Source organism: Ursus maritimus, unplaced genomic scaffold (genome assembly GCF_017311325.1).
Source record: "Ursus maritimus isolate PB19 unplaced genomic scaffold, ASM1731132v1 scaffold_28, whole genome shotgun sequence".
Lineage (NCBI taxonomy): Eukaryota > Metazoa > Chordata > Mammalia > Carnivora > Ursidae > Ursus > Ursus maritimus.
In genome coordinates, this window is record NW_024425341.1 from 14,835,630 (window position 1) to 14,848,068 (window position 12,439).

At 42.8% G+C, this 12,439-nt stretch overlaps 2 protein-coding genes across 4 annotated transcripts in view; one reads left to right on the forward strand and one right to left on the reverse strand.

The window, feature by feature from the left end:
- The window catches only part of MTUS1 (microtubule associated scaffold protein 1), a 187,995-nt gene extending 176,990 nt beyond the window's left edge, over window positions 1-11,005 (forward strand). For all 3 annotated transcript variants that reach the window (XM_040643308.1, XM_008710900.2, XM_040643309.1), the window contains 7 exons: window positions 725-939; window positions 1,638-1,743; window positions 2,950-3,023; window positions 3,165-3,260; window positions 5,523-5,639; window positions 8,149-8,246; window positions 8,740-11,005. In XM_040643308.1, the coding sequence (XP_040499242.1) occupies window positions 725-939; window positions 1,638-1,743; window positions 2,950-3,023; window positions 3,165-3,260; window positions 5,523-5,639; window positions 8,149-8,246; window positions 8,740-8,953 (920 nt within the window). In that variant the 3' untranslated portion in view covers window positions 8,954-11,005. The remainder of the gene's footprint in view (window positions 1-724; window positions 940-1,637; window positions 1,744-2,949; window positions 3,024-3,164; window positions 3,261-5,522; window positions 5,640-8,148; window positions 8,247-8,739) is intronic.
- A 678-nt stretch (window positions 11,006-11,683) lies between these two features.
- The window catches only part of PDGFRL (platelet derived growth factor receptor like), a 59,095-nt gene continuing 58,339 nt past the window's right edge, over window positions 11,684-12,439 (reverse strand). The window contains exon 6 of the mRNA XM_008710897.2: window positions 11,684-12,152. Coding sequence (XP_008709119.2) covers window positions 11,964-12,152 — 189 coding nt within the window. The 3' untranslated portion in view covers window positions 11,684-11,963. The remainder of the gene's footprint in view (window positions 12,153-12,439) is intronic.

Sequence of the window (12,439 nt, forward strand, 5' to 3'; positions counted from 1 at the left end):
TAAAGAGTAAGATGCTCCGATTTTAAATTATGCTTTCCAGATTACTTTGCCTTCAAAAATAGTAACCTTTTGATATATTTATGTTGTAGCTTTTAAAATGTTTTTTCTGAAGTTGGTATGCGCTGGTGATTTGTGTTCAACATATTCTCATACTTTGTTCTTATTACTGTATTTTTGAAATCAGCTCCAATTAGGTAGAAGCTTAAAATCCATTTATTTCTTCTCTCTGATCTTCCCTGTTCCCTCTGTGTCTTAGCTTCTCCCTACTGGCTGGCCATCCTTAGAGACGTTTCGGCCAATCAGAGCCTCCTCTCCTTATGGCCTCTGCACTGATTGGTCAACACACAAAAGGGTGACCCTCCCTTGGAAACCCCCGTTTTTCTCAAGTACTACTGTTACTTCTTGCTAGATGGTTGTGTGAGTTTTGTTTTTTTTTGTTTGTTTTGGTTTTTTTCATTTCCTTCCTTCCTTCCTTCCTTCCTTCCTTCCTTCCTTCCTTCCTTCCTTTTTGGTTTGGGGGGTTTTATTTTGCTGCCAGCGACCATTTCCTCTTGTTCTTATTTATTGTTCACGTTTCTACCATTACATTTGAAAATCTGGTCAAGAGAGAACGAAGTACTCTGAGAGTACTGTGTTAATGTTTCCAGAGTCATCGCAGCCATGCGTGAATGTGATGAATTTAGGACATTTAGCAGATGAAATGTCTTTTTCATCTCTTTTTCAGTCACCGCTTCATCTACCTGTGAGAAATTAGAAAAAGCCAGGAATGAGTTGCAGATAGCTTATGAAGGATTTGTCCAGAAGCTAAACCAGCAGCACCAGACTGATCTCTCAGAGCTAGAGAATCGGCTTAAAGAATTTTACACCGGGGAGTGTGAAAAGTTCCAGAATATTTATATTGAAGAAGCAGAGAAGTATAAAACTCAACTGCAAGAGCAGGTGTGTGCCTTCGGAACCTGAGCCTGTTCCTGGTTGTGGCCATTTGTTTAAATTCTAATTGATGAAGACCTTCCTTTGAACCTCTCTTCATTTAAATAAGTGAAAAGGGGGTTTTCAATTAATTTTTTTCTTATCATTAAAGCAATATTGATGAGGGGAAGGGGGTAAAAAAAACCTTTATCATACTACCTGGAAGTAATCCCTCGGTGAGCATTTCGATGTTATACCGCTAAACGATTGGTTTGCATTTCTTCTAAAATGACACTGAATAATCCATATTTTTCATGTAATAATGTATCATAAGTTTCTCTTTAATTTTCTTGCTTCCTTTTAAAATCAGTTCTCCATTTAGTAAGTATTTACTGAGTACCTATTATATACCGGGCACAAGCTAGGGGCTGAGGATATAAAGACCAATATGACAGGCATGGATCGTACGTGGTCCTATCACCATGAGACATAATGTCAACCTTATGATGAGCTTGGCCGTTTGCATCGGTGAACCCTGGAGAGCCTGTGTGTTGGTGTTCCTGAAGGGGAACAGAGTGGAGAATTGGGAGGGGCAGATCCAGGTTGGACTGTTCTTGCCATGTGTTGGGCAGCCCTTTAACTTGAACGCACGCATATGTGTCAAGTCTCTAATACTGCTGCTTATTACTCAAGACTTAATTTTTTGTTTGTTTTTTTTTTCCTTCTAGTTTGACAACTTAAATGCTGCCCATGAAACCTCTAAATTAGAAATCGAAGCTAGCCACTCAGAGAAAATCGAATTGCTAAAGAAGGCCTATGAAACCTCCCTTTCAGGCAAGAATGCTTTTTTTTTTTTTTTAATAGAAGCAGATCTACTGGAACAGCGTGATATGTTTTAAAAAGGAAATGATTCATAACTTTCCCTTCCAGAGAGTACCCTGTGGTATTCAGTTTGGAGTGTTTTTGCTCTCTTTTTGCATTGTTCATTGTTAACAGATGCCCTTTTCCCCTTCGGATGCAAATAATAGTTCATCACAAATGCCAGCCTTTTAAGAAATAGGATGAACTTTTAAAGAACCCAAAGGCCTTTTTGGTAGTAGTTGTTCTTTACCGCCTGAAGTCCTGGGTAGTTAAGGGGGAATGGGATAGGCTGGTGATGGGTACTAAGGAGGGCACGTATTGCATGGTGCACTGGGTGTTATACGCAACTAATGAATCATGGAACTTTACATCAGAAACCAGGGAGGTACTGTATGGTGACTAACATAATATAATAAAAAAAATTAAAAAAAAAAGTGTTAGTTTATATCCTGGCCACAGTAAAGGATCCGTGCAAGCAACACTTGCTCGCCAACACTCTTGCACACCAACAGTGCCGTGAAATGGTGATGGCACTTGTGTCAACAAAGAATATTTTCTAAATTATTTTATCATGATTGGAAAGGCTGAAGTAGAAGGAAAAGAAGGAGCCATTGCTTTAAGAGCACAAAGGGTAGCGGAAGTTGTTACACTTAGCCCCGTGCACCCCACAGAGGAGCCTCTGAACTGGCGGGCTCACCTTTGGCAAAGGCCTTTCTCATCAGAAAAAGAGAGTTGTGTGAAGTCAGAGATGATAACGTGGAAAAGTGACTGGCCAAGAGTAGATATTTAGTAAACATTGTGGTTCTTCCTTCCTGCTAGAATTGGGTTTAATTTTAGACTTCTGTTTGGTTCATAAAGAGCAAATGGAAGAGCACACAGGAACTCCAGAGCAGGGGGGTGAAGGCCAGTGTTGGAGGCGCCCTCCCCTGAGGAGGGTGCTCTGTTCCCTCTGGCCTCTGGGAGCCTCTGTGCTCTCCATCATAAAATGGAAATATCTGCCCTATGCCCCTCATGGGGCTAATTTGAGAACAGATAGCTTAATTCTTATAAAAGCATCTTACACATATAAAGTAACATAGTCATACTGGTCCGTAATCAACTCTTAGATCTACACGCCTTAACGACTGTAGAACACAATGATCTCATGGGATGTCATTGCCTCCAATCCCTTCTTTCCAGAAATCAAGAAAAGCCATGAAATGGAAAAGAAATCACTTGAGGACATGCTTCACGAGAAGCAGGAATCGCTGGAGGTGGGTCAGTCTCACTTACCCTCCCCCCCAAAGACCCCATTCCTGAGGTTTGTGTGGTTTGGGTAAGGTTTCTGTGTACATTTGCTCTGTTTCTGGTGTCTGCTTGTTAACTTGTGCTCCACATCTCATTGTTTGTTTTAGAAACAAATCAGTGATCTGAAGAGTGAAAATGATGCTTTAAATGAAAAGTTGAAATCAGAAGAACAAAAAAGAATATCAAGAGAGAAAGCAAATTTAGTAAGTCATGTGCGCTTTTCCATCACTACTGAGCTCTCTTCTGCTCGGCTGTCTGTGAGGGTCAACCACATGTTCGGTAGTTAGAGACGTGATAACGGGTTTGGAATCCTTTCATATGTTGCAGAGTGATTTTTAAACTGGCTTCTTTGTTTACTGGTGGCTTTTTAGAAATCCCAAGAACTGACATACAGAGGAAGCCCAGTACCTTGGAAGTAGTCTAAGCTGGTAACTACAGGAAGACAAGAAAACTGTCAGCGAGGGTCAGGGTTTCACGTGAAGACTACACTTTTTTTTTTTAAACCAACTGGTATATTGAGATATAATTGACATACCACAACATTCACCGTTTGTTAAATGTGCAGTTCCGTGGTTCACAAGTTGTGCATTGGTCACTGTTATCTATTTCCAGAACATTTTGTCACCCCAACAAGAAACCCTGTACCCATTCCTCCCCACTCCCCAAAAATCCCCCAGCCCTAGGGAACCACCAGTCTACATTCTGTCTCCATGGATTTGCCGATTCTGGACAGTTCATGTAAATGGAATGTTCTGTGTGGCCTTCTGTGTCTGGCTGCTTTCGCTCAGCTTATGTTCCCAGGATTGATGCATATTGTAATATGTGCGTGTGTTTCATTCCTATTTATGTCTGAACAATATGTCATATAGATAATCCTCACTTTGGAAAAGTACACATTTATTTCGTAAGCTCAACTTTCTCTTGCAACTTGTATCCTTACTCACCTGGCCCCCACCTTACTTTTGAGAAAAAAATTTCCGTTTCTGTCTTCAGTACCACCATTTTCCTTCCATATATTTGTGCACGGAACTGCAGAAGCTAAGCTCTTTTGCCACTTAAAATCTGCCAGCTCGGAAAGTGCTTGTGCAGGGGTCTCTCAGTGAAATCTCTTGCGGATGTCTTTGGACGCCCTCTGGACATTTGAATACAATTAGATGAGATGAGGTCATAGCCAATGAAACTTCAAAGCTATTTATTCTGGAAGATTCTTAGACAAAGCAGCAATTTCAAAAAAAAAATCTAGACTTAGATGCAGGGTGTAAACCTTACAAGTGGTTCCAGGAACAGATTGTAAAGAGCTTCCTGGAACTGCAACGACAGAAGTCGGCAAAGGTGTGGTGGGAACAGGGCCGTGAATGCTCGAAGTTTAAAAATGGATAGAGTAAATGGTACTATCTCCTTTTAACAAAAATGAGATATGGGGGTTTTTTCCCCCTAAAGATAACAAATCCTGTGTCAGAGGATATGAGTATTTGAGGCCTATGAAATTTGGGGAAGAGCCCTGGATTTGCAGGCTTGGGTGTTACGCCCACCCTGGCCCTTTCCAGCTCTGGCACCTTCCTTGAGCGGGTCGCCTGCGTTGTGGAATCACGCTCTCCAGTGGAGTGAGGGGTTTGCATAAGTAATCCCGAGGACCCATTCCCTGATCTGCCCTAAGGATTGGTCCAGAGGATTAACCACTGCCCCAAAGTATAGTTGGGATGATCGCCCCGCTGATGCTTGTCTGAGAAAGTTCCTCATTAAACATCTGATCCATAGATCTTGCGCTGTTAATTGGTAGGTTTTGGATAGTACACTTGGATTTCCAGAAATCAGGGAGTCAGGACTCCACCCTGGTGGTGTACTCTAAAAGGATGTCTCCCTTATGTAGTGTTTATTTTGCACAGAATTTTAATAGTGCAAGTGCTATATGCCATATAGGAGTGGGGTGTCACAGGTCAATATAGTCCCATCATAAAAAAATCCCAAAGATGCAGAACATTATTGTCTCTTTGTGGTTTTCCAGAGAGCTCTATAAATGCACTGCCTTTTCATTCCTGATCAGTTACTGACTTTGTTGACAGAGAACAGTTCTTCCCTTTTCTCCCTCCAAACACCAGGAAAGGACTTGCAGTGGCCTCGTCTCTGGCCAGAGTTGTTTTGTATTGTAAGCAATGGTTTTTTTCTCTTCCAGGAAAATACTCGGTGTGACCAATGTTTTCCCATGTTAAGTTCCTGATAAATGAGTGAAATGTTTATTTTCAAAGATGAAATGTTTTATTTCATTCTTATAACCAAAGACTTTGAGATAAATTACTGTTCTAGAGAACCCTTTTTTCTGCCTCTGCGTCTGAAGCTGCTTTAAGAAAGTTAGAAGTCTCTTGCTACTTGTTTGCCCGATTTCTGAGTGTAATCAAAGACAACTTCTATTAATTTAACCACGTGTGTTAAATAATCAGAGCTGTGTTCTGCTGTGTCTCTTCCAGAAGAACCCTCAGCTCATGTACCTGGAGCAAGAGTTAGAAAGCCTGAAAGCCGTGTTGGAGATCAAGAACGAGAAACTCCATCAGCAGGACATCAAGCTAATGAAAATGGAGAAACTGGTATGTTTCTTTCAGAGTTTACCCAGTAGAACAATGTCTGCGTCATAGGAACTGAGCAAAATCAGTACTTTAATATATCACCAACTCTGAGCTGGGGTCTTACACCCCAAACAGTTGAATATGTACATGCATCACATTAGGGCAATTCACTTTGCTATCTAAATTCTTCCTCTTTCTCGGGAATTAGAATGTGACAGAAGAGGCATGCTCTCATAAAATTAATCTGGTTGGACAAATGCAAACATTATGAAAAATATGAATGAAGTGGAGTTTGTGGCCTCTAGGACAGAACACTGATGGCAGCCAGTGACAAGTTGCTGAGAAGTCCTTGTCTGAGTGGTGTGCCCAGCCCCGCAACAAGGCTGCTGGGAGCCAGGAGTCTGCAAGTAGGCAGGGTTTGGCAAGGCAGCTTAAGTGACCCCAGCCATTGCTGTACTTTGCCCTCGACTGTGCCAGCTGCCTCACTGTGCTTGTCCCTTGTCCCCCGGTTATGAGTGATTCATTGTTGAGTGACCGGGTGCCTTGTTCAAGCCCAAACCAGCTCTGGACAACAGGGAGCCTGGAGGCCACTCTTTGTTTGCTTTTTTGTTTGGGTTTTGGCGTTTGGTTTGGTTCCATTTTCTTCTAGAGACACCATTACCTCACTGTGGAGAGAGGTAAGGGCTAAGCCCCCATCGGGATATATGGGCACTTGGAATTGCCAGGCAATTTTGATTTTTCTTTTAAAGGAAGGAAAGAAGAATTCTGATGGTTTATTAACAGTCTATCTAGTATAGATAGCAGTTCCTGCCAAAGGTCATCCTGTTCCATCAAGCCTGATAACTCCACTGATCTCACAGTCACTGGTGATGCCGGTCACCCTGCTAATAATTTGTTGCCCCCTAGCCATTCTTGCATCCCAACTTTTAAAAATACCACATACATGGAGAACAGGCTCTGCTATAAAATTACCAACACACTGTAATTTTTGTTGACCCATAAATATTTTTGTTTCTTGCCATGCCCGAGAGGTATCATTGGTATTAGTTAACATTGGGTTGACAGAACAGGTAAACTCATGGTTACTTTATCTACAGGCATACCTCAGTGAACAATATTGTGGGTTTGCTTGCAGACAACGACAATGCCAATATTGCAATAAAGTGAGTCAAGTGCACTGTTTGGTTTCCCAGTGCTATAAAAGTCCGTAAAGTGTGCAATAGCATATCTAAAAAAACAAAAAAACAATGTATATACCTTAATTAAGAAGTGCTAACTATCTGAGCTTTCAGTGAGTTGGAATCACTAATCACAGGTCACCATAGCAAATGTAATAATATTGAAAAAATTTGAAATATTTCCAGAGTGACCAGAATGTGTCAAAGACCTTGAAGAGAACAAATGCTATTGGAAAAATGGCACCAATAGACTTGATCGATTGACATGCAGTTGCCACAGATCTTCAATTTATAAAAACAAAAAAACCAAAAACAAAAATAAAAAATCCACAATACCAGCAAAGCACAAGGAAGTGGCATATAATAAAATGAGGTATGCTTGTATTTGTAAGCTCTGAGCCTTTGTGGAAAATAAGACTCAGAGAAAGCAAGGAGGCTTTCTCAGTACGAAAGGTTTGGTGTGAAAACTAGCTCTGCCAGTGGTTAGTTAACTGTGTGGCAATATGAGGGCTAGTTCCTGTAAAAGGAGGAATTGGATGAGATGATACTATCAGGCCAATCCCTGCCCAGTCTCTCATTCCAGATTTCCCCACCTCATGTGGGGAATTCCTTGAATTCCAAGGCTCCCTTTTTCTTACAGTCTCATTTTTGGGAAAGTTATTCCACCTGACTGGCTTATCCCGAGCACTTTCTGGAAATGTTAACAGTAGCACTCCCAACCAAGAGTCATTATCAGAGTGGATTAGTCCTACACTGCAAAGACAGGGATTAGAATTAATTCTGACAGAGCTGTGATGTCACCGCCTCAGCGATAATAAAATCTTACCTTTAGAAAGTAATGGGATGTAATGAGCTCTTCATTATGTTAAGTGGTTAAATGTCTTCTGGGATTTTAGCCTTGAATCTGTCCCCTGATCCATTTGTTTCCCTTGAAAGTTTAGCCTGGGCAGGCCAGCAGGAGAACAAATGTACCTTCCACCGAACTGAGGAGGGAGGCTTTGCATAGTGAGTGCTCCTTGTCTGAATTGGTGCCCCACAAAGCTTGGTGAATTGGAGCTTTGTATGGCCACCCCGAGGTAAATGCTACAGAGAAACTGGAAACCATGTTTAAGGCCATAGTAGACATTGCCAAGAATTGTCAACTGTTGGCCTACTCTGAGTTTTCTTTGAACATGGGGATTTTTTTCTCCAGAATTTACTACAGGAAGCTGTAGTGCGGGCTAGCCGCTGTGGTCATTTTACCACCTTGACACTGGAAGAGGCACGCAGCCCCCGGTGTTGCCCGGGTGCACCAGTTCTCAGGGGCAGTTCTAAAACAGCGTATAAGTGTTGGCGTTCTCATTTGCACCAAGGCGGACAACAACACTGCGTTGGTTGACAAACTGAAGCGATTCCAGCAGGAGAATGAGGAATTGAAAGCTCGGATGGACAAGCACATGGCGATTTCAAGGTAAAAAATTGTCCTATTTTTCCTGAGCGCCTCCCTTCCTTGAACGACAAGTGTTATTTTCTTACCACACTCCACCCGTGTGGACTGTGAAATGGGACTGAAGTGGGTGGTTAAAACAGTTACTGACTTCCATGTGGAAAATAGGATTGGAGCCAGCGGCGTGGGCCACTGTGGTCTGTGGCTTACTGACCCTGAGCATGCTTTCAGGGAAGGAGCATCATAAGGCCAAGTAAGAAACCTCCCCAAGCGTAAGAGAGTCATAAGAGATGAAGAAAAGCTGTGGTAGGGTCACCCAGCCCACTATGAACTCCTCCCCAAAGGTACTTTCCCTTGGGCTTACTCTCACACTCCCAGTGTTTCTCCAGCAGCCCCAGGCAGGACCCCCTTTTGTTCCAAAGGGATTGTTTCAGGTGCTCAAATTTTAAATAGTAAGAATTTTTTCAAGTTCCTTCGAACTCAGATCCACGTGATTTGTGGCTTTTTTGTCTTTAAGGCAACTTTCCACTGAGCAGGCCGTTCTGCAGGAGTCACTGGAGAAGGAGTCCAAGGTCAACAAGAGACTGTCCATGGAGAACGAGGAGCTGCTGTGGAAACTGCACAACGGGGACTTGTGCAGCCCCAAGAGGTCCCCCACGTCCGCCGCCATCCCCTTCCAGTCACCGAGGAACTCCGGCTCCTTCCCCAGCCCCAGCATTTCACCCAGATGACGCTTTCTGGAAGCTGGGAGACTGTCCGAAAGCATTTGTACAGGTCTGCGGGACTGACCCTAACCATGCTCATGGGAGCAAGAACTACAGTAGTGGGCGTGTGAGGACCCCTCTGGAACTGCAGAGTCGCCACCCCCGAGGCTCCTTGGAGACTGGAACTCGGGAGGCAGGCTTGGACCCCGTCCAGGAGCCTCCTCCCCACAGATCTCAGAACGGATCTACACAGACGCTGTTGCACAAAGCACTTAAAGAACAAGAGGGTCTTGTTCGTTGCCTTTTTCACCTAGCATAAGGGGAAAAAACTCTCAGGGGCCTGTTAAGATAAAGATTTATAACCTTTATAATGTTCTTCACCACAGACACCTTCTGATTTTTGTTTTGGTCTGCGTGGGGATGTATGAATGAAACGGATGCACGGAGTGTCACGTGCCTGACGCTGCCTCCTTTGCTGTGTGTTGAAAGTCAAGTGCTGCATATCTCTGGGTATGTACTAATAATGGTCAGTGTACGCATTGCTGCAAAAGCCATAGGAGGAGGAACGATGGTCGTTTGACTTACGATTCTCTGCCACCACCTCGGCTCAGCCCTTGACCGTGGGGAGCAGTAATGACAGGAAAAGCTTTGACTCGTCCACGTCTATACAGCTCTGCATCCTTCTGGAGTGACTTGTCGGCAGTGTCACTTGAAACTAATTTTTTCTGTAGATTTTTAATGTCCCCATGTGAACCTAACATGATACTACAATCTATTTTCTCAGGCTATGCGTAAATAGAGAACCCTAATTTTTCTAAAACTCTGTATAAAGAGAAAGGGCAGTACCAGTGCATCTGCCTTATTTTTACCTTGATCTGAGCTATTCCCACAGATTGAAACTATCTGCTCTCCCATTCTCCTCACTTCCCCCCTTCCTCTTCTCCACCCACCCCCCACTGCCCCACCTCTTACCAGAGCCACAAAAGCAAACCTTCTACCTCCTACCTACTTTTCTCTGGGACAAGGAATACGCTTTTCCAGAGCCAGCGCATCATCAAAGTGCCAAAACTACTTTCCAAATAAACCAAGGCCAGGATCTCCTAGTACAAATTTCGGGGAACCCTAGAGAGAAGGAAGAATAAGTCATTAGCTAGTAGAACAAGGTAAAGTAGGAGTCCTCGCTTATTGAGGAGTGGGGGGCAGCCCGTTGAAGGCAGTGAAGCAGGCTTTAGTGCAACGTTGGGGGAGGAGAATGCTAAGTTTCCGCGTGCCCTTTGAGGAATGCTTCGATCCTTGAAAAAGTAGCAGAATGGTCAATGAGTGGAAAACGCGGTATACACAACTCCCTCCACGCTGCATTTCAGTTTCTTTTCAGAACTTATTACCTCCCCCCGTTCTAAGACTTTGGGCGGAGAAGTAGAAGGAAGAACTGTGGCTTCATCTCCCTCTCCCTGCACGTCAGTATTTACTAACCTGAGTCGCTGATGTCCGTGGCTATACAGGTAACTCCTATAGTGTAAGAATGGATTTGGGATGGTAGAGGTGGCTATTTGAGTCCTCATTTACGTGTACACTACATAGCAAACTGACCCTCCTGATGCATGGCTGTTTTTATTAGTGATGGTGTCTGTAGCCTTTAATCTCCGACAGTTTATCATGTATGTAACCTTCCATGTTTGCTTCTGATAAATGGGAATATAGGTTCACTGCCACCTCCTGGAATAGCTCTCTGCTTTCCCTTCTGAGTCGTTTTCAATGCCATTAGCCAAAGTTGGGTTTGCCGTCCATCTCCTACATGGGACATCTCGTGCTGTTCCTTGCTGTCCTCCATAGCATTTAGGTGTCTGGGGAAATCAATCTTTAATAAAAATTATCTTCAGAGCATGGGAGGCAACAGGAGAGTAGATAGGAAACAAAACAGAGAACTTTAAGATTTTTTTTCAAACCAAATGTTTTTCATGTAGGATGCACAATGTTGGCACGTCATAAAAATATGGATATGTAAACTGTAGTTGTGCTGTTTGTAGTGATGGAAAGTGTATTTTACTTTGATCAAATAAATAATGCTGGACTATTCCATGTAAGAATTTCAACCTCTGACCTACTCCACCCTCCAAAGTGTCACCCACTTTTTAGCCCTTCTCAAGACCCAGGTGACCATCTGTCTCCTCTTCAGCTGTTTCCCAAGAGCTTCCAATGCAACGACAAAACTGGTCACGGGCTGAAATCAGGCTCTCAGAGCTAGATTGACAGGGTAAGCTTCTCTGAATTCCCAGCTATGTATATTGGAGAAATTTGGGCTGATTTTAACAATGTCTGCTAGATAAGGTAAGAAAATGGGAACAGCTAAAGTCTAAATATTTTTAAAGATGGTTAAAAAAAAAAAAAAAGCCTAAATGAAGTTGAGTCTTCCTTGATCTGGAAATCTATTTTATATTGAAAGTTAAAATTTTAAAAACACCTACTCTAGAATGACTCATCTAGAACTAGTACTTTTGAGTGCAGCAGCTTAAAAAGGCAAGTTTACGTAATTTTTTGATACCTTTGCTTGTATTGTAGATATAGTTGAACCCTGTATTACTCCATTTTTAGATCCTCATGTGTCGTAGTGGTGATATCAAATAGAATCTTGGATAGTGAACCAAACATTGCTGCCAACAAGTCCTGTGGATGTACTTCAAACCAACCTAAAAAATGAACAGTTAGCTCATTTTGTATTTTTTACAAAAACTTGCTCATTTAATAGAAACGAGGCTGTAAGGTTAATATCAATGCTTTTTTTTAATTATAAAAAGTAGAAATGCATGTAGATAGGTAAGCGATCAAAATACATGCTCTCTGCCAGAGGAGTTAACACTTCTATTATTAGACCGGATGACTTCCTTTTAGTTTGGATGTCTGGGTCTGACTCACAGGGCAGGGGGTGGGGTTTGGCACTTGACATCAGCCTCTGGCAAAACATTAGTCAAGAGAACCCCAAAGCGGGTCATGGACACAAATGAACTCTCCATCAACTCGTTATACTTCATTTTCCAAGTCAGGAAAACTCAACCGTGGTAGCAACCGTCGTCTCCCCCTGGAGATTCTGAGCAGTGCAAATGTAATATCCTACATCAGTGGTCTCAAAGTCTTCGATTGTCATGATGCTCTGGGAGATTCTTGTGGTGTGCCCCCGTCCTCTGTGGATCAGCCTCCAAGTGTCTTGAATTGTCACCGGCCTTTCATCCTGTTGAATAACACCCCCACGCACTGTAACTCAAGCCATAAGCCGCTACAAACCGCTCCCATTCCCCCAACACCGTTGCGTGGCGTTTTCAGAGCGCAAACTACATACTTATAAACGACTATTTGGTATGCGTAGCACAGGGGAGCTTTTATGCCGTATAAACATTATACTGTTCGGCACGCTCTTGCTGCTCCTCGGTAAGTGGCTACTTAATATAAAACGTATTCTTTGGAACTCCAAGAATGTGGAACTGGCATTAGGCAAAAAACATGGATAAAAATTTCCCC